The sequence below is a fragment of the Rhipicephalus sanguineus genome, chromosome 3, assembly GCF_013339695.2.
Source record: "Rhipicephalus sanguineus isolate Rsan-2018 chromosome 3, BIME_Rsan_1.4, whole genome shotgun sequence".
NCBI classification, from domain to species: domain Eukaryota; kingdom Metazoa; phylum Arthropoda; class Arachnida; order Ixodida; family Ixodidae; genus Rhipicephalus; species Rhipicephalus sanguineus.
Genome location: NC_051178.1, coordinates 146,196,369 through 146,217,318, shown reverse-complemented (window position 1 = coordinate 146,217,318; position 20,950 = coordinate 146,196,369). Strand labels below are relative to the sequence as shown.

The window sequence follows — 20,950 nt, the reverse complement described above, 5'->3', positions numbered from 1 at the left end:
TGAACCCTTATTCACTTAAACAATATCTTGCAAAGAAAGTAAAGGAAAGAAAAAACAGACATTGTGGACCGCTTATGTCCTCCTCGCTAATCTCAGCAGGACATGGAATTCGTAACGTACACTCTCCTCGCTTCTTTCTTTCTTTCTTTCTTTCTTTCTTTCTTTCTTTCTTTCTTTCTTTCTTTCTTTCTTTCTTTCTTTCTTTCTTTCTTTCTTTCTTTCTTTCTTTCTTTCTTTCTTTCTTTCCAGTCTGGGCCATGTTACGTCTGTTGGCTGCAGTATTATATGTCGCATTGCTGAGCACCCATTGCATGGTCGGAAACAGCAGAACACAATGCGTGCTCAATCATTCACTCGCGCCCCCGCATGCATTTGAGCACTGTCAAGATCTTTAACAGCAAACAAGCGAGTCTCAACGGAGCCTTATATACCACGGAGCCCATTTCGAAACAGTGTAAATATCTTGCACTCGCGAGTGTGCGGGTTTAGTCATGCAGAGTGCCAAAAGACTATATACCGTTTGCCAGACTGTGCAGTGTGGGATGCCACCACATTTCTCGCAACACCGCGACTGCTGCCCTCTTGCTGCTTAAATTCGAGCCTTTTCTCCATTGTCAAGCCAGATTTCGTGCAGTATAACGTACAATATCCTAGTGTAAATATGGTTCATAAGAGACACACGTAAAACGCAAAAGCGCTTGTTCGAACCGCCGGTTCGCTAAACTGCTTGGCTCATTCGACTGCCCTTTCTTCGTGCTCTGCAGGGCGTTATCTTGTATCGAGCACGCGAATTACCATCTATCCTGCATGTGTGTACGCTTTGTTTCGCTCTCTGCTCGCAACACGTATTGAGCACTTTATAGCTCGCGTTTAGTACACATAGAAGTGCGTGCACGTGTAGGAAAAGCGCGGCGTGCATGTACTCACGAGCGACGTGGATGCCGTTGGCGGGCGGGGCCCCGTGCGCGGAGGAGGCGAACTTGTCGAGCACGTCGTGGTCGGCGCGGCAGAAGAGGCCGTCCTCTCGCAGCGCGAACTCGTCGCCCGGCATGAGCTGGCGTTCGCAGGCCTGGCACCGGAAGCAGTCCAGGTGGTACACGTGCTGCCGGGCGCGCATCACGAAGTCTGTGCGGCAGAAAGCCTGCCGGCACTTGGAGCACTTGGTGCCGAACAGCCTGCGTGGTTCAGTGAGTGTGCAAAAAGTACGCACTGTTATATCGGAGAACATAAGAGCTGCCACAACTAACAACGTTAACCTACCGATATGCCGAACGAAATACGGTAACAGATTACTAGAATTTAAATGGCAGTCTCGTATGGAATGGAATTCCCAATAATACCTAATTGAGTAAGTGTCTCGCGTGATCATTTAAGCGTTGCTTATTAAACAAATAAAGATACTTTAAATGTCTGACGAAAGCACAAATTAGGACTTTCACTTACTTGTGACCCTTTAATTTCACGTGAGAAGCCTGAGCTGGTGATGTTCTGACGGGTTGTCCAAATATTTGATGTCCACGTGACATATATCGATGCGTATTTCCGCCCTATCGTTAAACTTGTATGCTTATTTTCTATGGACTCTCTGCCGGACTTGTGGCTCCAGACGCTTTCGCTTTTGTTTTCATTTTGTACGCAAATGAAGTAATAATAATATTTAGTGATGAACACGAACACTGTTTTATGCACGCTCTACCGATTAGTCAGTGCTGTACATAGCGACAAAAAAACTGTAGCGACATAGTCAACGTATACTCGCATCTGGAGGACACAGTAAACTCTTACACACACTGTTTTTTGTATAGTTTTTTTATTTTGTCTAGATTTGATGTTGGAAGCAATGCTGTATAGTATGAGTGGACGATGTCTAGATGACCATCAACAGGGTATGACACATATGCATAGTGACACATCTCTGTGCACCACTATACTGTAGCAACTTGTAACTGCATTGAACATCGAAAGTTGTACGGTCGTTGTATATACAATTACAAATTATCGATCTCGTCTTTCGAGCGCCGCACGTTTCCTTTTCTGCACGAGACCACGAGCCCAACATTTTTTTTTTTTTCGAGTCAACTGAGTGATCTTCCATTCCGAGTATATCTACATTACAACTTTCCACATATTTATCGACATCGTATACAGCCGCTCGCTGTTCCGTGTACGCTCTTGCCCTTATACTGCACTTTTGCGAATACATACTCTGGCGTCTGTTTGCTACGGCCCTTGTCGTGACGAGCAGCGAGTGTTTTGCATGCATGCTCATCGACCCACACCGCCTCCCTCTCGTGATCATGAAAAACTGACGCCTCTAAAACATTCTTCGATCGCGTGCTTTTTTTTTTAATTTTTGGCGACAGACCAAGAGACGCAAGCAAAGGCGCAGTTGACCGAGGGCAAACAGTCGCCCGAGCGCGTGTTGTATTCCCTGCGGATTCAACGCGGCCGAAAGAAAAATGTCTCTGCAGATGGCGTGACAGTTCGGCCACTCCGTGCGTGCACGCCGCCTCGAAGGGCGTGGTCGCGACCACGCATCATCGGCGTGCGGTCGCAACACGTGTTTCCGCGGAGCGTCGGGTCGTTGCGCTTCTTCGTTGTTAGCTCGAGCAATCTGTGAGGTAACCGATCGCCCGGTAAATGGGCTGCTTTTATACAATGTCTCCTGACTCCCATTAGCGCAGTGTTTCAATATAAGGCTCGCCGAAAGGACAAAAGTATAACGGATTGATTGCATTTCATTTCAAGCGATTGAGCCCGTTGCATAGATACATCGTGTATATGAACACAGGTGGGCAGACGAACGGGCTTCTTAGATTGCCGAGTCTATTGTCCTCCTTTCACGGCACTAAACGCAGCTTTGCTGCTATTCTTTCTTTCTTTCTTTCTTTCTTTCTTTCTTTCTTTCTTTCTTTCTTTCTTTCTTTCTTTCTTTCTTTCTTTCTTTCTTTCTTTCTTTCTTCTTTCTTTCTTTCTCATTCATCGCTTTCTTTATGTAATCACTATTATGTGTAACACGGTTGTTATGCAAGCTCCTTTCCATTCGTTTAATCATTTGTTTCGTGTTCACTCTCGTCACTCTGCGCAGACACCGTATACCGTGGTTTGCTCGCGCTAGATTATTGTTCTAGGTTGGCCCTGTAACAAGAGCCCAGCGCAGTAAACTACGTCGAATCGTCGAAAAAAAAAAGGAATTTTAGGAATATTCACTTTCCTGCCAGTTGTTCGTCGAAAGCTTGGCTGTTGAATGGCATAAAAGAGAGGCGAAGACGAGGACAATGGCAAAGAAGTCAACCGTAATACAAAATCCGATCTTCTACCCTACGCTATGGGAGGGAAAACAGGTAGATAGGAAGAAGCAGAGGGCACAAGCACCTCACTGATAGACACGCGCAGAGACGTTGATTGCAGCCCTTATACTAAAGCTGCATGTATTAAGTGGTACACACGGCCGCTACCGATAATTTTGCACGTTAGGCCTTCTATTTGTTTTCGCTTACTGCATTTCGTTTCATCTTTATTACTTAAAAAAAGAAGGAAATAAAAAGAAAGGACGGTCTTAACAAGTAATAGGCATATAGTAATAAGAAATTTATTCTCGTCAGTTGTCAGCAATATTTGTCCTCTGTTTCTTCAATAGCAGTCCCTCACATCACACAGGTGCAAGAACAAGCAACCAGTTGTAATAAAAAAGAAAAAAAAAAGACATAAGTAGTATGCGCAGTGAGCCAAACAAGCTTGTAACCTGCTTCGTGTAATTACGTGCCTACAGATATGCGCAATAACGACGTCGGTAGCGTCTCTTTCTCCCCCCTTCTCTCTCTCTCTCTCTCTTTTAATAAAGGCTTTGCGGCAAATTTAAAGCACGTCCACGGATAGCGTAAATAATAGCTCCTTCCTAAGATGAATTAAGCGCTGCTCAATAAACAAACAGAAAAGCGACATTACAAGACTACAAGATCTTGAATTTCAACCGCGGAGGACTAGGTGGTCCGGCGCGACCTTCACACCGTCTCCGTATCGGGCAAAGCCTGCAGCGAGCGATGCGAAGCCATACGCCACGCACTCGCCAAGGCGCGTGTGCCATCCGTGAAAATGAAAACTTATAAAATGCCAAACGCAAAAAGACAAATAATATTGAAAGTAAAACACGGCGAGCTATAGATTTTCGCGCACTTCTTTCTTTCCATATAAAGGAGCCCGCGATATTCGCAGCAGACAGCGCCCTCTTTCGCTGCCCAGCTCCCTCGCCCAGGTCGTGCCTTAATCTGCCACCAAGAGCGAGAGTAAACAAACCTTACTTCCGTTAGTGTGGCCGCAGCCGATAACACGACACCACAGCGACCCTTATACGAGAGCGCCGCCAGGTATATATAGTTCATTTCACTTTACTTGGTTCCTCTCCTCTCTCTCTCTTTTCCCTTCATCTCACAGAACCAGTTCCTTGATGAGGGAATCGCCCCGCGAGATTGCCATCTCCTTAATTTGCCTCATATTCCATGTCACCATGCCCGGTCTCGTCGCTCGCGCCGTCCAGTCGAAGACACGTATACGTATATGGCTGCTGATCAATATAGCGCTCGACTTGGGCAATAAGGCGCGCGCCGCGAGAGAATATATGAATGAAACGCGGCCCATAACAGCGCTGACACTGAAACGCGAGAATATCGACCTGGGCATCTTCGCGCGCGACTTATGATAGAAACGTGAAGAGAATCGATATGGGACGTTCTGCATCGGCGCATCCCTCTGTCGAAAAAAAAAAAAACTTATCACGCTGGGCACGTACACTTTGTCGCGGTCCTATATATTTCTCGTCGTTCGGGTCGCGGGATGCCCGCTGTGCCTTTTGACGGAAACAAATCTCTAAGAGAAAGTTAGACGCCATCTACTGAGACAGTTTTAGAAAGAAACACTAATCGCAAGAATGCGCATAAAAGTTAAACTTTAGGAAATTACTATACTCCTTTCTTGACATATACAAATCGATTCCTAACATGTTTTTCTCCTGCCCTCACCTCATCAGTACGAATAATTTTCATGTATTTACGCGATAGCGTTAAAGAGCTCGTTTCGTAGAAATACCGGTGTCGGCGTCGTTGGTTGTCAGCAAAAAATCATCATCTTGTTCGTGACCAAAAAATCTAGAAAGATGCAAATAAACTATAGCATAAAAAAGATCGGTCCAAGTGAGAATCGAACCCAGGCTGCCTGCGTTGCAAGCAGGTGTTCTACTACAGAGTCACGCTATTGCTTGAAATTGCTTCGAAAACCAACGCTATATGAACGAAAAAATCCGTAAACAGGGGCTGGAACTCCAGCCTTGAAGAAAACAAGTCCACTTGTCGAAACATCGGCTCGAGCACCCAGCCCCTGTTTACGGATTTTTTTCATCGCAAGCTTCCGTCTTCCACTTCCTGCCGTTTTTTTTTTTTAAACACTATATGAATGTCATGTAGTGGAAGGAATCTCCTTAACGCTTGTAATATTGCGTGGCAGAAGCGTAGAATCGCGCCAGGCGTCAAAACATGTGAATTGCGCAACGAATGGGTGTTTTAAAGGCCCACCCATTACAAAGAGCTCAGACATATTTAATCATCATCAGCTGCAAAATCATTAACAAAGTGAGCAGCTGCGTAAGTTCGCGCGTTGCCCTACGGACGTGTAGTGGGCCCTTCGCTCGTTCGCAAAAGGAAGAATTATGGCTTAGTGGGCACTTAACAACTGTACTTGCAGTATAGACATTCTAGGATAGTATATTTTTATCTGTTCATATTCTTGGTTTGATACCTGCCGTTATTTCTCTTAGAAAGCCCAGACTATCGTCTGACCGCTTGCTCGTTAAGCATTTTCCTTTACTCGATGTTTTATTTTTTATCTAAACTTCCAGCTTTGTTTAGTTTCATAGGTCTTTACCTTAAGCATCCTGCCGCCCGGTTCTTGGCCCATCCCCCTTTGTGGGTAAGCGTCATCAGGAAGAGGTCATCGTCATCGTCATCATCAGTTTGAAACTGTCAATCCCAGTCGTTCGCTTCTTTACATGCACCGAGAACCGAAGCCAGGCTAGCAAAACTTGAGAAGGCGATGCGCACGAGGCCCGATTACGCTGTCGCGTTCTTCTCTTGAAGGCGATGTTCAAGCGTTCTCAAAGTTTTTACATCACTCTTGCGTTGGCAGACCAGACCAATAAAAAAAGCTATATGGTTTTACGACATCGTGGTGGTTCAAGCAGCAACCTGATGCTGTTGCTCTGTAACGTGCTTATCTCAGCAAAGATCCTCATAAAGCATAGAAAAATTTCCAGACACTCGTTAGCTACTTCACATTTGTGACCACTCGTAGAACGAACGCTTTCTCCGACTCCTGTCGTTTTTACGTTGTACATAAAACTTTGTCTTGGATGTCCCGGTTTCTGTCTCCTCGGCCCCATCGCCCATTTCTCTCTTTATCACGCAGTCAGGAGTTCATTAACCATTTCTTCGTACATGCATGTGGTCAAAACCAAACGAGTTCGTAACTTTCCCGCTAGACTCAAGGTTCACAGAGGAGTTGCGCAAGGTCAAGCGTCGATTGCTGCCACTATCACCAATAATAAGAGTAATTTGCCAGGTTTTACGAGCCAAAACCACGATATGATTATGAGGCACGCTGCGTAGTAAAGGGCTCCTGAAATTTCGACTACCTGGGGTTCTTTAACGCGCATATAAACATGAGTACGCGGGCCTCTAGCATTTCGCCTCCATCGAAATGTGACCGCCGCGGCCGGGATCGACCGAACCCGCGTCTTTCGGGTCAGCAACCGAACACCGTAACCACTGTATAACATCGCGGCGGCTTATCAAGAAGTATGAAAAAATCTCATACTGCCACCAGAATTAGCCGCGGCGCATTGGAAAAAAAATATATCCGAATAATGTCGCGATAAAGATCGTTAGATTGTATTAAACCAGTTCTCTCACGTCATATCATCGTTTCTTGGTCGTATATGTTACGACATCATAATGGTGATGCTGTTGGTTATTTCACTTGAACGGGCCTTTATTGCGAGCTGCGTTGAAAAGAGCTTAACTGATGATATCTATGTTCCTATACAAGCGCGAGACGGCGTCGTGTCCTAAACTAGTTACGCGTATGCAGAGCTACGGCAACAACACCAAGGCCACGGCAAATACTTGCTCAACAATCGATAGCCGCGGACGTGAGCTTGCCGAGCGTCCAATGCCCGTCGAACGCGACGTGGCGATGTTCACCTGAGAGCGTGATTTGGACACCTGTCAGAAACAATAGGGCACGAGACAGCGCGCACATGGCCAATAACGCCGCGGCCAACGGCGCAGACATTATGCAGCTTTTGGGCGATTAACTGGCGTCAGCGGGCGAGTTTTCTTATTCTCTTTCATTTTTTTTTCGTTTGCCCTCATGAGTCCGGCATCGGCGCATCCTCTTATGATGCAAGCCTTCCTGGCGACCGTGGCCCTGTCGACCCGCCCGTAATCCTTTCGGTCTGTTGCTCTATTGACAACATCCAGGATAGTGCAGATAAAGAAAATGTAAAGATCAAGGCCTTGAATAGAGGCGTTTCCAGGGGTTGCAGCGCTGTGCAACATAATCCTAAAGGCGCCAGAATGTCCGCTCATCTCGTTTGTTTTCGACCTCGACTGTCTAATTTTAAGAGCGGATCTCTTTAAGCTTTTCGTTGCGCCGGGTAGTCCGAACAGAAACTATCATCATCATGGATCGGCACGCACTTTCTTCGTCCTCTTCTTCCTCTCAGTCATTCTCTGCATCGCTCCCAAAACACGTGCGCCGATTTCTCCGGCGCGGGACGGAATAACTCTGATGGGTGAGAGAACGAGTAGAGAGAGAGAGAAAGACAGAAACATTTTTGGCGAAATGAATCTCTTGGCGAGGCGGGATTCGAACCCGCGTACCCACGATCCGAAGGCGAGCGTCATAACCACTCGGCTATCCAGGCATGCTAGAAGAACATAGCATAGACTTGTATAGTATAGTATAGTGTAGTGTAGTGTAGTATAGTATAGTGTAGTGTAGTATAGTGTAGTATAGTGTAGTGTAGTGTAGTATAGTATAGTATAGTATAGTATAGTATAGTATAGTATAGTATAGTATAGCAAGGTGGCGGGAAAAGAAAGTGAGGGTGAGGAGGATATAAAGGAGCGGGAGAGAGAGTAAAGCATAGCATAAAGAGAAAGAGAGAGAAAGAAAAAGGAAGCGGTATATATATATATATATATATATATATATAGAGAGAGAGAGAGAGAGAGAGAGAGAGAAGGGCAAGAAAGAGAGAGATATGAGGGAAGGAGAAATGAGCAGGGGAAGAAAGAAAGATAAAAATAAAGAGAAACAAAGACGGCCGTCCAGCTCCGCACTTCCCTTAGGGCGAAGCTGCCTTAATTTTGTTTTGTTTTTTTCCAGTGAAAGGAAATCTGCCATTTTTTGTTCCAGATGGCGTGAATTCCTTATAGAATTCCGCGACCTTCGGGTCAGCAGTCGAGTGCCATAACCCCTAGACCACCGTGGCGGGGCGTAGACTGTCCAGTTTGCATGGTGCACTGCTGAGGACAAGAATAAGGAGTAAAAGAGAGCGAGAGCACGTGTCTGGGCGATTCGCAAGCATGGTGCAGTGTTATCTTTAGTCGGTCGACACTCGCCTTCGAGTACTGCACAAAGGCTCGTATGGATTTCTGGACCGATAATATGTGAGGCAAGGCTGTCCAGATCGTTTCTTTCGAACAAAAAAAAAATGCTGAACACGAAATTCACACAAAGGTTAAATCAGTCATTCGGATCCGATAGCTGTATGAGTTGATGAAGGCCGCGACCCACAGCCGACACAGTATATACAGTTGTAAATTATGTAAGCATGCATTCTGAGATCTTTTGCGCATGGTCTGCAGTTGATTACTTAAATTATGCCTTATTATTGTTGGTTGCACCGTAGGATTTATAGCATATATTTCACGGCTCTACGCCTGTATGGAGTTTATCCTGACAAATGAAGCAAAAATGCTGAAAAAGAAACAATTATTCAAACTTAATTTGATGTTCTGCTCCTCATAATAAGCTAAAGGTTTGTAATGTCTCGTTTGAAACGCGGGGTTGAAGTACGCTCATTTATTTGTATTCACCCGTCTTGGCCGCCATCTTCTATTCCACTTCTTGTCCTTCGAGTCGTTATGTTGACGAAACATGACATCCTCCAAGGTGTCTTTTTTCAATGATAAGATGCGATGTTTCCAACTTCTGTTACTTTGGCTTTGCCACTAGGCCCTGGTAGTGCAGTGACGCTAGGATACCTTCCTGTCTAACTGCCTTTGTCACGATGTAGGGTCCGGTAATGATTGACTTTGGTGTATCCGCACTTCTTAGAACTGAGACTTGGGCTATTGTCCACTTCATGGAGGGATATTGTGACTATGTGTCTATGCAGATCTCAGTGTCCTTTCATTGCTGATCTGCAGCGTATGAACTGTTTATAGCTCTCGTGCTCTTTTTGTAGACTCATATCGCCAGGGCTTCCTTGGTCTTTTTTTTTTTTTTTTTTGCCGGCAATTCGAGATAGTAGTTCGACTGATGCAACACTTTGCCTCTTAACCAGTTTGTACAAGAGCGGTTGTGTTACCCATGTGGCACTTTCAAAGCGAACTATACCATTCACTTCTCTCTCCCGCGTAATTTGGATGCAATGAAACGAAATGGTTCAGATCTCTTATGAGCCTCTTACCTAATTACTGTTTTTTTTTTGAAGGCAGGAACAAATCCTAGTGCAATTTCACTATCACTGGCTCAATCCCCGAGCTTCCCACTGCGAAAAGACGGCTAACTGTTCCACGGGTTAACTGTGTTATGGAACCTGTCTCGCTGCTACATCACCAGAACGAAATTGGCGTCTTTCCTTCGTGACAGTTCAGCAACATTGCGCGTGCTTTAGGTATTGTAAAGAGAAATCTTTGTGGTCTAAATGACTCCTTTCACCTCGCTTTTTTATTAAGCAAATGGGACATATAAGTAGAGACGATCACCTGCATTCCCTATCGGACGATATTCCGCCTTGTTAACCTGTCACTGCCCTTTCTAGAAAACTCATATACGACCCGTAACTCCCATGTACCCTATAACCCCATTTGACATGAAAATATAAAGATTATTTGCGATTCCGTATGCCACATATGAGATTGTTTGGTACTGGGGCATAACACATTTTTTTTCTAATAGGTGGTGGTATGTTGAGATGTGGTACTTAATATCGTCTTCTATTTTTTTTTAATCTAAAACGACATTTTTTTATATTACCAAACAAGTTTCCCAGGATCTAGATGGGCCATCTGAATCCAAGTTGTCGTATGGTGCAGTTCAAGATTTTCGGAACCTATCTTCCGAGCACACAAAATTTTACATTATCGTAATTCATGCCTTCGGTGTCTTTCCGCAAGCCGCGAACGTGTCCACGATGGGCCCTAAGTCTGAATTCCAGCTTTCAAGTTCTCTTTATTACCACATGCCAGTTATCGTCACCTCTATAGAGCCTTCTAATGGCATTGCCTCCGTCGTCGCCATAGTGCACAGTCGCAAAGGGGCGTCTGCTGAGAGCAATCTCTATGCCAAGCGTATAAGCATATTTCCTGCTAAGAGGCCATGCGAACATAAAACGTCGGTTCAGCTTAATATTGGTCCTCGGGTCGGCTTCTGCACACGCAGTTCTTGCCGGGCACTCAACGTGGGCTCGAAGGCTTGCCTCTGCCAAACGCAGAGGGCCGCCCTGTTTCTCGCATATGCGCTTGCCGGGCGCCTTCTCTTATCTCCTGCGCGATGCGTCTCGTCGGCAGGTATAGTCTATATACCGCGGGGACTCGTCAGCCGGTCGTCTCTTTAGCCTCGCTGAGGAACGCAGTGGGGAGGGCAGCCAGACTCTCTGTCCATCACGGCCTCGTCTCCCGAGGAGCCCCGCCGAAACAAAACAGGGACAGACTGGCGACGACAATTAGCCATGCCGGAGCCGGTGCGACGACGTGGCGTCGTCGGTCCGGCCATTAGCGCTATGTGGACGTCCAGCTGTTGCAGACTTGCGCTGTGCCACGGAAGGAGGGAGGGAGGGAAGCGGTAATGCGGAGGATGGAAAGAAGAGGGGGGAGCGAATCCTAAATGGCCAGCTCCGGCCGTCGTTGCGGTCTGCGTCTCCCTGTCCGGCCGCGACGGTGCACTATACCACCGCTGGTGTGTGGTGGCGGCGGTGTCCAGGAGGAGCCGATGGCGCGGCCGATAGGACATTAGGAATTCCGCGCGCTCGGCGGGCCCTGATAACAGCGCGGTGCTCGCTTGGCTTTCCGGTCGCGCCTTCGGGGGGCGCCGTATGCGCTGCTTGCCGTCGTCGGTCGGTGCGCGGGCGCTGCTCGGAAGATGAAGTCTCCAGCGTCCGACCATGATGCGCCACGCCGACACCCGCCGCCGCCACGGCGCGGCGCCGCAACGTCCACTACCACCCCCCCCCCCTCTTCTCTCTCCCTCTCTCTCTTCCTCGTCTCGCTTTAATCATCCAGCTTTGTCTCTAAAGATAACGCGCTGTAAGTGGTCTCTGAGGTGCGTGGGGATTTCCCAACACCAAACGGTGTCACTGTGTGTTTGCTGAAGGATACGGTGATGTCATCCTTATAGACCTGCGCCGCGTACGCGGTTTTCCGATTTGAAACAAAATTTTGGGCGTTTTTCATGCAGCCTAAAACGGGGCATCGTAGTGGGAGCACGAGTTACGCGTATGCACTGCCTCTGCAGGCTGAAAGATTCTTTATATGGATCGTAACTTCTCGCAGACAGCATTATCTTCTTATAGGCTTGCTACCGCACGAAGCTTATGTAGCATCTTCGAGCAAAAGTCGTTACAAATGCATTTATTCGATCTAATGCGGTTCACGCATATTGTGCGGAGTGCTTGCCAACATTTTATAGGCGTTAGTGAGGACGATTTCTCCAGTCCGTGAGCCCTTTCAGACAACCTGTAGATTAACAAATACCCATTTTGTTATCAGAAGGGGCTTACCGAACGTAGTCGCGCTTGCAGTAAGTCTTTCCGTCGCGCACAAAGCAGGTGCAGGTCTCGTCCAGGAACTCGTGGCAGTCGGCGCACTTGAGGCAGGCCGCGTGCCACTCCAGGTCCGGCGCCACGCGCAGGATGTACTGATCGCGGATGGGCGCACCGCAGCCGGCGCACACGCGCCGACCGCGGCAGCCACCGCCGCCGGACGCCGCCTTGTCCGAGGCCGACACGCACACTGCGGGATGCATGGAAGAAGCAACATGCTCAGCCTCATTTGCAGCTTTATCCAGTGTATTTCAAATACAGTGAACTTAAATAGCTTTGTTCATAAGCGTGCGCAGGGTTCCCCTTCAGGGGGGGGCGAAGGTTCGTCGCAGCGCCCCCCTCCCTATTATATCAATGTATGCGGCTGCCTTTGCGCCCCTCTTCTCGCCCCCCCCCCTACAATGTATAGGGCTGACTTTGCGCCCTCCCCCCTTCTCGCCCCCTTGCCCCCCCCCCCCCCTGCGCACGCCTATGGCTTTGTTGTACTAGGACAAGACTATATTCTTTCACCGCGTAATGAGATATGGTCGAACGAGAAATAGCTCTGAAGAAGACGTTTCGACAAGGGCACTCGTCTTCATCTGCATGAACAGAAACTGCGCAGTTGCGGCCCCATAACGGTTTGTCGAAGTGTTACCAACGATTCCTTGTTCATCGACTTCTCGTCACTTGTATAGCTTCTATCATCTCCTTAACATCTTGCTTGATTATAAAGCATCAGTATCTCATCATCAATACGAACAGCTGTGAAGGGTTCAGTAATTTTTACAAGTAAATTATCTCCGATCATGTTTTCGAATGAAGTATAAAATCATAGAAAAGCGCAGAAAAAAATTTGCGGAGCTTGCACAAAGTCGCGCAAGTCCGGGTCTCACAGCAGAGCTCCTGGGTACGTTAGAGCTTCTTTTGTTAAACATCTGTTCAGAATGCTTGGGCGGTGATTGAGCGCGTGCTGGTTAATGATGATGATAATTTATATCTCCGACACACGGCAAACCTTGGCCATGACAGCTCTGCGGTAAAAGATTAGTTTTTGGCTATACAGTACTATACATATATACTCGAGGTTAGATGTGGCTAAAGGAAACTGAGAGCCATCGTGCACAAGTGAAAGTAAAGTTCCCGGACGTCACAATCAATCTGTCGCTGCACGTGGCCGATAGTTTTCTTTGAGATGGTTGTTCGGTGAAGCCTTGCTTAGAACCAATGGTGCTGGTGAGATACTAGCGACTTTACTGTTCCAGATTGTGCTAGCACTGTGCTAGCCCAGTGTCTAGCATACCTCCAATCGTTCTGTTTGACGTGCTACAGCAAAGTGCTGTATACTGCGCTGGGCTAGCACAGTGCTACTGTGCTAGGACTGTGTCCATCAAACCATTAGTCATTCTGTTTAAGCTGCTTCCCGATTAAAAAAAAAGTGCGATGTTAGTTGCCATTTAAGTATGTAACTGTATTCCAACGTTTTTTTTTATTGTACCAACTTAGTGTTACTGGCATTCTCGTTTTCTGCTTTTCTTCTAATTGTTCACATTTTCGCACTCTATAGTTCTTCCGATGCTACCTTAATCAGTTCCCAGTGTAGGGCCTCGAAATTGTCCTATAGATTAATTATTAATTTATTAAGTACCATACAGCCTACAAAGTGACGTATTAATGCGAGAAGGTGCGGGAAAACCGCTCTCACAATACGCATGTTTTGTTTTTTTTTAATAAATATGTTTAAGGAGAGGTTGTTGCCTATACATGGCTCCGGCTACTCCTCTTCTCTTACTTATTAATTAGCGTCACGAGCTTATAAATAAAAGTAGACTCACTCACGGCAATGTCCATTTAAAAGGAATGTTCACACGTCATGCGTAATGCCCACGTGATGACAACAATGTTCACACACAAGACACACAAGAACCGTTCGCACTTTGCCGAAGAGTTCAACTCACAGTCCTTTGTAGAGTGCGATCACATCACACAAAAGTCACTGCATTGCCCACGCTTTAAACACAGCTGTCTTGAATCACAAGAGGCAACGCGAAACATGTGACCAGAAGTATCTCAATGTGAAGAATAATTACAAATATGAATCAACATCTTCTTGATATTCCCGACTCTTCTAAAAACTGTACTAGGGCGCGTGCAGCAATGTTTTGAAGAGTTTCTGTTGGCCATGGACCCAATACTTTTGCTAATGATAGCGGCCGTCTGTCCAATCTGTTTAGTTCTTCCGGGGTCCTCAGATTATCGGCGCACGCTCGACGATGACATTACTCTCCCGCAAATCGTGGGATGAGCAGCATGTCATATAGCACAAAATTCGTCGTCTAGTGCTGTAACGTGGGCGAACATTTCACTTTTTATATAAATAGGATGCATCATGGAAATTTTTGCCTCATAGCATATCGCCACGGTTTTTTGCAGCACCCAAAGGCTCCCGATGAAAACGTGGTAGTGGGTTCGACTCGCAGTGGCGTTTGCCACATCTATCTATCTAATCTATCTATCTATCTATCTATCTATCTATCTATCTATCTATCTATCTATCTATCTATCTATCTATCTATCTATCTATCTATCTATCTATCTATCTATCTATCTATCTATCTATCTATCTATCTATCTTTGCGCGTGCAATCGAGCGACTACAAAGTTTTGGGTACACGAAGCCCTCCCCATCGCTTCACCGCCCTTTCTCTCTTCTCGACTGTCCGTGATCTACCATCACCGGTGCTAACATTCGTGTGGTTAACGAGTCGTATGCATCTCCTCGAGCGGCATTCCCACTCTGCAGTCTAGAGCCTGTTTCACATGCGAGCGACCGAGCGGCGGGGCCCGCGGCGATCGAGCGGCAGCAGGACGCTCGGACGCGGCTTCGTTTCACATGCACCGCTTTTGCGCGGCGCGCGCCTCTGCGATGCGCAGTGATGGTTGTGGGAAGCGCCCGTTATCCGCGGGTTTCCTTTCTCCGGGCTCGCTTGCTTTGGTGCGCTTGGGTTGCAAGTTTCACCAGCCTTCTACTTCGGTGATCGATTTTCACGCGCCTAAACCTTGAATGATGAAAATGAGCAGTTTATCAGAGTGCAATTAAACAACTTCAGTAGTCACGTTTATTTCTGTTCCAGCTTTCTTTTTTTTACCACGCAAGTCATGTTGCACGCACATACACTTGGCCATGGAAAAGCAAAAGAAAGAATTTGTTTTGGGGGTTTTAAGCTTTCACAGGGCTTTCGGTGGCTTTTGGTCTCGAATGCCGCAAGGCGTTGGTGCGCCGTATGGGCCGGCAAGCGGATGCCAACGGCCCAGTCGACGACATTGTGGGTTTGTGAAGGAGCTCGTCTCTTTTTTTTTTTTTTTTTTTGCCTATGGGCATTCTGCAGTAAAGAGGCGGCGGCATTTGTCGTCTTCGGGGTACGTGACCACTAAAAAAAAAGGAAAAGAAAACAGTAAACTGTTCGAACGTGCTGCACCAGAGTAGTAAAAAAAAAAAAACTGAAACGTCTACTGCGAACAAGTGCGGAGTGTCGTAGGTTCCCCCTGTCCGGACCTATGTTGGTGCCACGATTCGATAAAAATACAAAAGAACAAAATGACACGTGCAAACGATTTGTCTGCTTTGATGGAAGCGCAGTAAAGGACAACAAAAGGAAAAGAACGGCGTTTTCTACACTGCCAGCTCGTTGCAGCGAATGTCGTCTGCTAGGAAACCGAGTCGGAGCGAGTTCCTCCCGGCGCGCGCGGCTGCTCTCGTCTCCATCCCTACGGTCACGTGCTCCCCGCGTCACTGCTCCCCCATTGGTTGACCTTGGGCAGCCGCTCTGCCGCTCGCGAATTTTTCCAACTCCGGCGAACTCGATCGCGCGTCCACTGGTCGCTCTAAAAAACCTGTTTTTGGGCTTCCGCGACGGCAGCCGCTCCGCTCTTGGAGCAAAATCGCTGCATGTGAAACAGGCTTAAAGCGCTTGCCGTAGAAAACTTCTGGCAGCTTGACCCGCGTTCTGTCTTGGAGAACGCCTCCGAGTCGACTTTTCTTTTCGCCTGCTTCATAGACTGAATTCCCACGAGCAGGTCCGAGAGAGAACGGGAAACGTGTTTCAGTCTTCCTGCTCGGTCGACCAGAGGTGCCATCTCTCTCTCTTCCTCCTTTCTTGCTCTGTCTCACGCCGAAATGTCACAGCGCTCCCGTGCTTTCTTTCTCGCGCGCCAAAATTAATGCGTCCGCAAGGCCGCGTTCGTCGTCGACGGGAACGCAAGCAACGCAACATGCATGCCTCCGCGGAGCTCGCGCATCAGCAGCGACAAGAAGAGGCACTGCCGCGGACGCGCGAGCGGAATGCAAGATCCGAGCGGGCATGCATGCGCGACGGACCACCGCGCCGCTGCTCGGACGTTCCGGTTTGCGGGGCGAGAGTGCGTACGATGTGTACTTCTCGGGTTCCCGAAGTGGTGTGTACAGCAAAAAAAAAAAAAAAAAGATTGCGCAGGCACTTCAAGTACAACGATTAAATACAATTAACTGACGGCACGAGAATTCTCCTCTTCCTTTACCGTCTTTTCACTTAGTCCCTCAAGTGTTTTGAATAGCGGTCTTGTGAGGACGACATTACCTTGCAACAGAACCTTTAAGCAAACTACAACACATGCGGTTTTAGAATAGCACCATAGTATTGAGGGACTATGATAGCACGTTCAAAGCAAAGGTGAAGAAGCCCTTCTTGAGTGAAAGCACTGCGATGAAAAGAAAGAAAGAAAGAAAGAAAGAAAGAAAGAAAGAAAGAAAGAAAGAAAGAAAGAAAGAAAGAAAGAAAGAAAGAAAGAAAGAAAGAAAGACTGGGATATACATAACGCGGCGCTAATATTTTGTGCATGTATACTCCAGTCCTCGGTTCATGTGCTGTTTTCGGCTACAATAGGCAATAGCAACTAGCCCAGGGTCGCACGCTATTTTTCAAACAGCTCTTCACTCCACACAGTTCCTCTGCTGGTTTCTGCGGCTATGATATCGTATAGTACACGGTTTGAACCCTTTAATTGATTGTCATGGCAGCGCTTCGGAACTATATCAAATATGAACACATTACTTTTGGTAGCATTCACCTCATATGAGTACGATTCATAGCAGTAAGCTCGTAGAACCGCGAACGCGCAAACCCGGTGGCGTCGGGCGACCGCGCAGAGGCGTGGCGAGCCCATCGCCGGCTGTGAACGTTTCCCGAATCTCTGCTCTTCGTGTCCTTTGCAGCTTTTTTGTTTTATTTATCAACGCACGATTAACCCTCATGCCTAACCTATCCCCCTCTTTTCTCTCGTACATACTGCGACGAACCAAAACGAAAAGAACTTAGGCCTATATATAATAAGAACGGCACAATTGGACCTTGGCTGTGCAAGAGTGGCCCCCGAGGCGAAAGATGCGACCTGTGGTAGTAGATACCACAGGTGTCGCAGCCTCCTATCTGGCGAAAATAAAATAAAAATGACGGAGAATGGCGGAAAGCAGGAAAGGAAGCCCGGCTATAGATTCCTGTTGCTTCAAGATTCGGGGCAGTTCGGCGTCGGCGTACATAGACGGCGCGCGCGCAGACGTGAGCCGCTGCTGAGCATGCATGCAAATCTCTGTCGCATTCGACAACGAGCGTGTCGCGCGCGCTATCATCCGCGAGCCGCCACCGTGGTTGCCGAACACCGTGCACCGACCGCGTCGCCCCTGTTTTGCATATCTAACCCGCGCAAGGACTGTACGTGCGTGTTTTGCGCCGAGAAGTAAACGACCACAACGCGGAGGAAAGTTTCTGAGGCACTGCGCGCGTATATACAACGCATTCATTGCTTTGTGGAGACACCACCCGCAATCTTCATGTCCAAGTCTTGCGCACCGCAAGTTGTCCAAGCTTTGTGCATCGGTAATGGAATATAGCGTATACTGTTTTGCCGGACCCTGTGCAGTTGATTGTAGAGCCTGAATGAAAACTTACCCATTCTAAATGGCTCCAACTTTGTTTCCTATAGCATGTTTGCATGTCTCTCAGTGTGCCTTTGTATGCTGCGGCGCAACATCTGAACATCGGATAGCAAACGTATCGGAAAGAGTTGGACAGACTTGCTTCCATGAGGGCCGCTCCACTTATCAAGCAGAAATTAAGTGAACAGCAGTGAAGAAATACCATTTTGTTTATTCAACACATATATTGTTCAATGTAAGCTACATGGTAACTAGTACGCGAGTTCGTCTGACCGAAGATACGGTGACCCATGACAAGTGAGCTGCTCTTTCAAACAGTCATTATCGCTGTAAACCTTGTTAGTAGATAACGAAATCTATTAAAGACAATGAAAATGTTAGCTGTGGTGTTCGTCCTTTCTGAAAAAATTAGCTCCCTCATCACTCTACCGACTAATCAAAGTGACCTCCACTGCATAGGAAAGCAGAGAGGAATTCTCAAGACCTTACTCGTCAAAGCACCTGCAAAGGACAAGGAGCGCAAAGATGCGCGTCATTTTGACTGGCGGACAAAGGTCGATGGCTTATCGCAACAAGCGCTGTGTCACGTCAGAACGCCATATTGTCATTCGAGTCCCTTGACAGCGGCTTGTTCATCCCTCGCAGCCTCCCACTGCATTAAGGACTCTTACGCGCAGCTAGCCGCCATCAGATATTAAAGGTTTAGCGAGGAGGAGTTGGGCGCGGGTTCGAAAGCCGGCCTCTAGAGTTGTAGCCAATACCTCGGCCGCGACACTTCGTTTCGCGTACCACAGTGGGGCGAAGCCGTTCGATCGGTGCCGCCACGGGTGCTGGACGAAACCAAGTTATGGAGGAGGGGGAGGTGGGGGACACGCCCATTGGTCCAGCCCCGTCCAGACTTTGACAAGGGGCACCCAGGATTCCCCCTTGGCCAAACCTCCCCCCCCCCCCTTCCACCTGTGCCTGCCATCCCCTTCTTTAGCCTCCTTCCCTGATTCCACCGTGGGCGCAGACACGCGTCCTGTATGTATATCCATGCCGCCGATGCAGTGAGTGCCGCCGTCTGAGCAGGGCTTGTAAGCGGCTGAGTGATAACATCGCGTCCCGCTCGATGCTCGCCCGCCGATCTAGCTCTGCCGCCGCAGTCGCTGCTTCGCTCGCACTTTTATCGCCGCAAAGGCGACGGGACGTGTGGCGGCTCCGACTGCGGACGGGAGTAGCCTCGAAAGGCGGAGGGAGAGGCCGAGCTGTCTTGAGACTGAAAGGGGCAACGTATAACAAGCGAGTTCGCTCAATGCAACAACTCGGTCGTCCGCTCTCCCTGCGAAGGGAACACCAAAGGCTGCCTGGAGCCTTCGATATCGCCACGTCTGTGTGTTCGTGTGCGAGAATTCTTATCTAGACAAAAAGATTACGCAGGCACACGAGTTCGGACAGGAACGGATCCCGATATCGTGGGGGTCGCAGTCAATGGCGGTGCGGTTACGGGTAGAATCAAAATCGAACGGGTGTTGTTCGGGGATATTGGAGTAGTCACTGACCGGACTTCGATTTAACGAGCGGCAAGATATTCAAAGATAACGAAGGCACTAGTACTCGTGGTGACAAAACAACGATCGCGGTTTCGATACAGCTCAACTGACACATGCAGAAAATGAATTGTCCGTTCTCTCTCTCTCTCTCTCTCCATATTCAGTTGATTGTCAGTATGTGCATGCATGCATGCGTGCGTGCGTGCGTGCGTGCGTGTGTGTGTGTGCGTGCGTGTGTGTGTGTGTGCGTGCGTGCGTGCGTGCGTGTGTGTGTGCGTGTGTGTGTGTGTGTGCGCGTGTGTGTGTGTGTGTGTGTGTGTGTGTCGCGCGCTATTTTCCTCTGTGCATCTAAAGCGCCAGCGAAGTGAGAGCTACACATTAGAGTACTATCTTTAGCACATGACCGCACTGCATGTTCGCATCTAAAGCGCCAGCGAAGTGAGAGCTACACATTAGAGTACTATCTTTAGCACATGACCGCACTGCATGTTCGCATCATGCGTATGTATAAAACACCAAGCCCCTTCCCTCTTCGCCTACAAACATAAATAATACAGTAACAGGAAAGACGAGGTAGTTTGGCCATACGATAGAGATTTTGCATCTTTGTGTTGTGCGCTGTGAACGCAATGCAAAACACAAACTAATAACTTCCTTCTTTCTTCTTCGGCAGCAATGCTATATATAGGCGCCTGCTGATGGGCAACCGTAATTTAAAACCTTACACTTCATGCAACACTTTCATATTATTCGCATTTTAAAGTTGAAAGTTGCATAATCCTTAAGCTAAACTGGCTTCGGGCTGCCGGACATACACGACCCGACCGTTGTCGAAAAACTGAACATATGCAGGCTTCGTGAATAAATGACACCACCGAAAGTGCGAAGGCGCTCGGTATGCGTGAAGATAAGGACACCTGTGAGCGTTTCCATGTGATAAACTAATGTGGCCTCGGTTGCTCCGAACAGACATCGAATTTCGACCCTTTCCTTACTCATCTCTCCCTCTCTCTCTCTTGTGTCTGTGTGTTCTGCGTGAGCCGTGTGACGAAGTATCTGTTCGCCGTCACATAGTTCCGTGTTTCCGCGATAATTTAATTTGTGCTTTCGTGAAGGTGATTCGAGAACCTGTCGGGAGTGCCTGTAAAGGCATCCAAGTGTGAAACGCGAGGAATAAACCCTGCCAGTATCAGATAGATTATGTCCACTGGTCATTAAAATTTCAGAAGTGTCTCGGCAACTGCTATCCGGATGTATATATGTGTGTGTGCGTGCGTATGTGTGCGTGTGCTTATTTATGTCTTCTCGAACACTGAGTACCGAAACTGTTCCAGCTTTATCGAAGACGGGTCTCAGGAAGCATTATTT

At 47.7% G+C, this 20,950-nt stretch overlaps 1 protein-coding gene across 1 annotated transcript in view; it reads right to left on the bottom strand.

Annotated features, from left to right (window-relative positions):
- Window positions 1-20,950, bottom strand: part of LOC119387400 (insulin gene enhancer protein ISL-1) — a 141,602-nt gene that overhangs the window by 87,874 nt on the left and 32,778 nt on the right. Inside the window, exons 2-3 of the mRNA XM_037654789.2 lie at window positions 12,059-12,290; window positions 928-1,175 (exon numbers count right to left, since the gene is read on the bottom strand). Of these exons, the coding sequence (XP_037510717.1) occupies window positions 928-1,175; window positions 12,059-12,290 (480 nt within the window). The remainder of the gene's footprint in view (window positions 1-927; window positions 1,176-12,058; window positions 12,291-20,950) is intronic.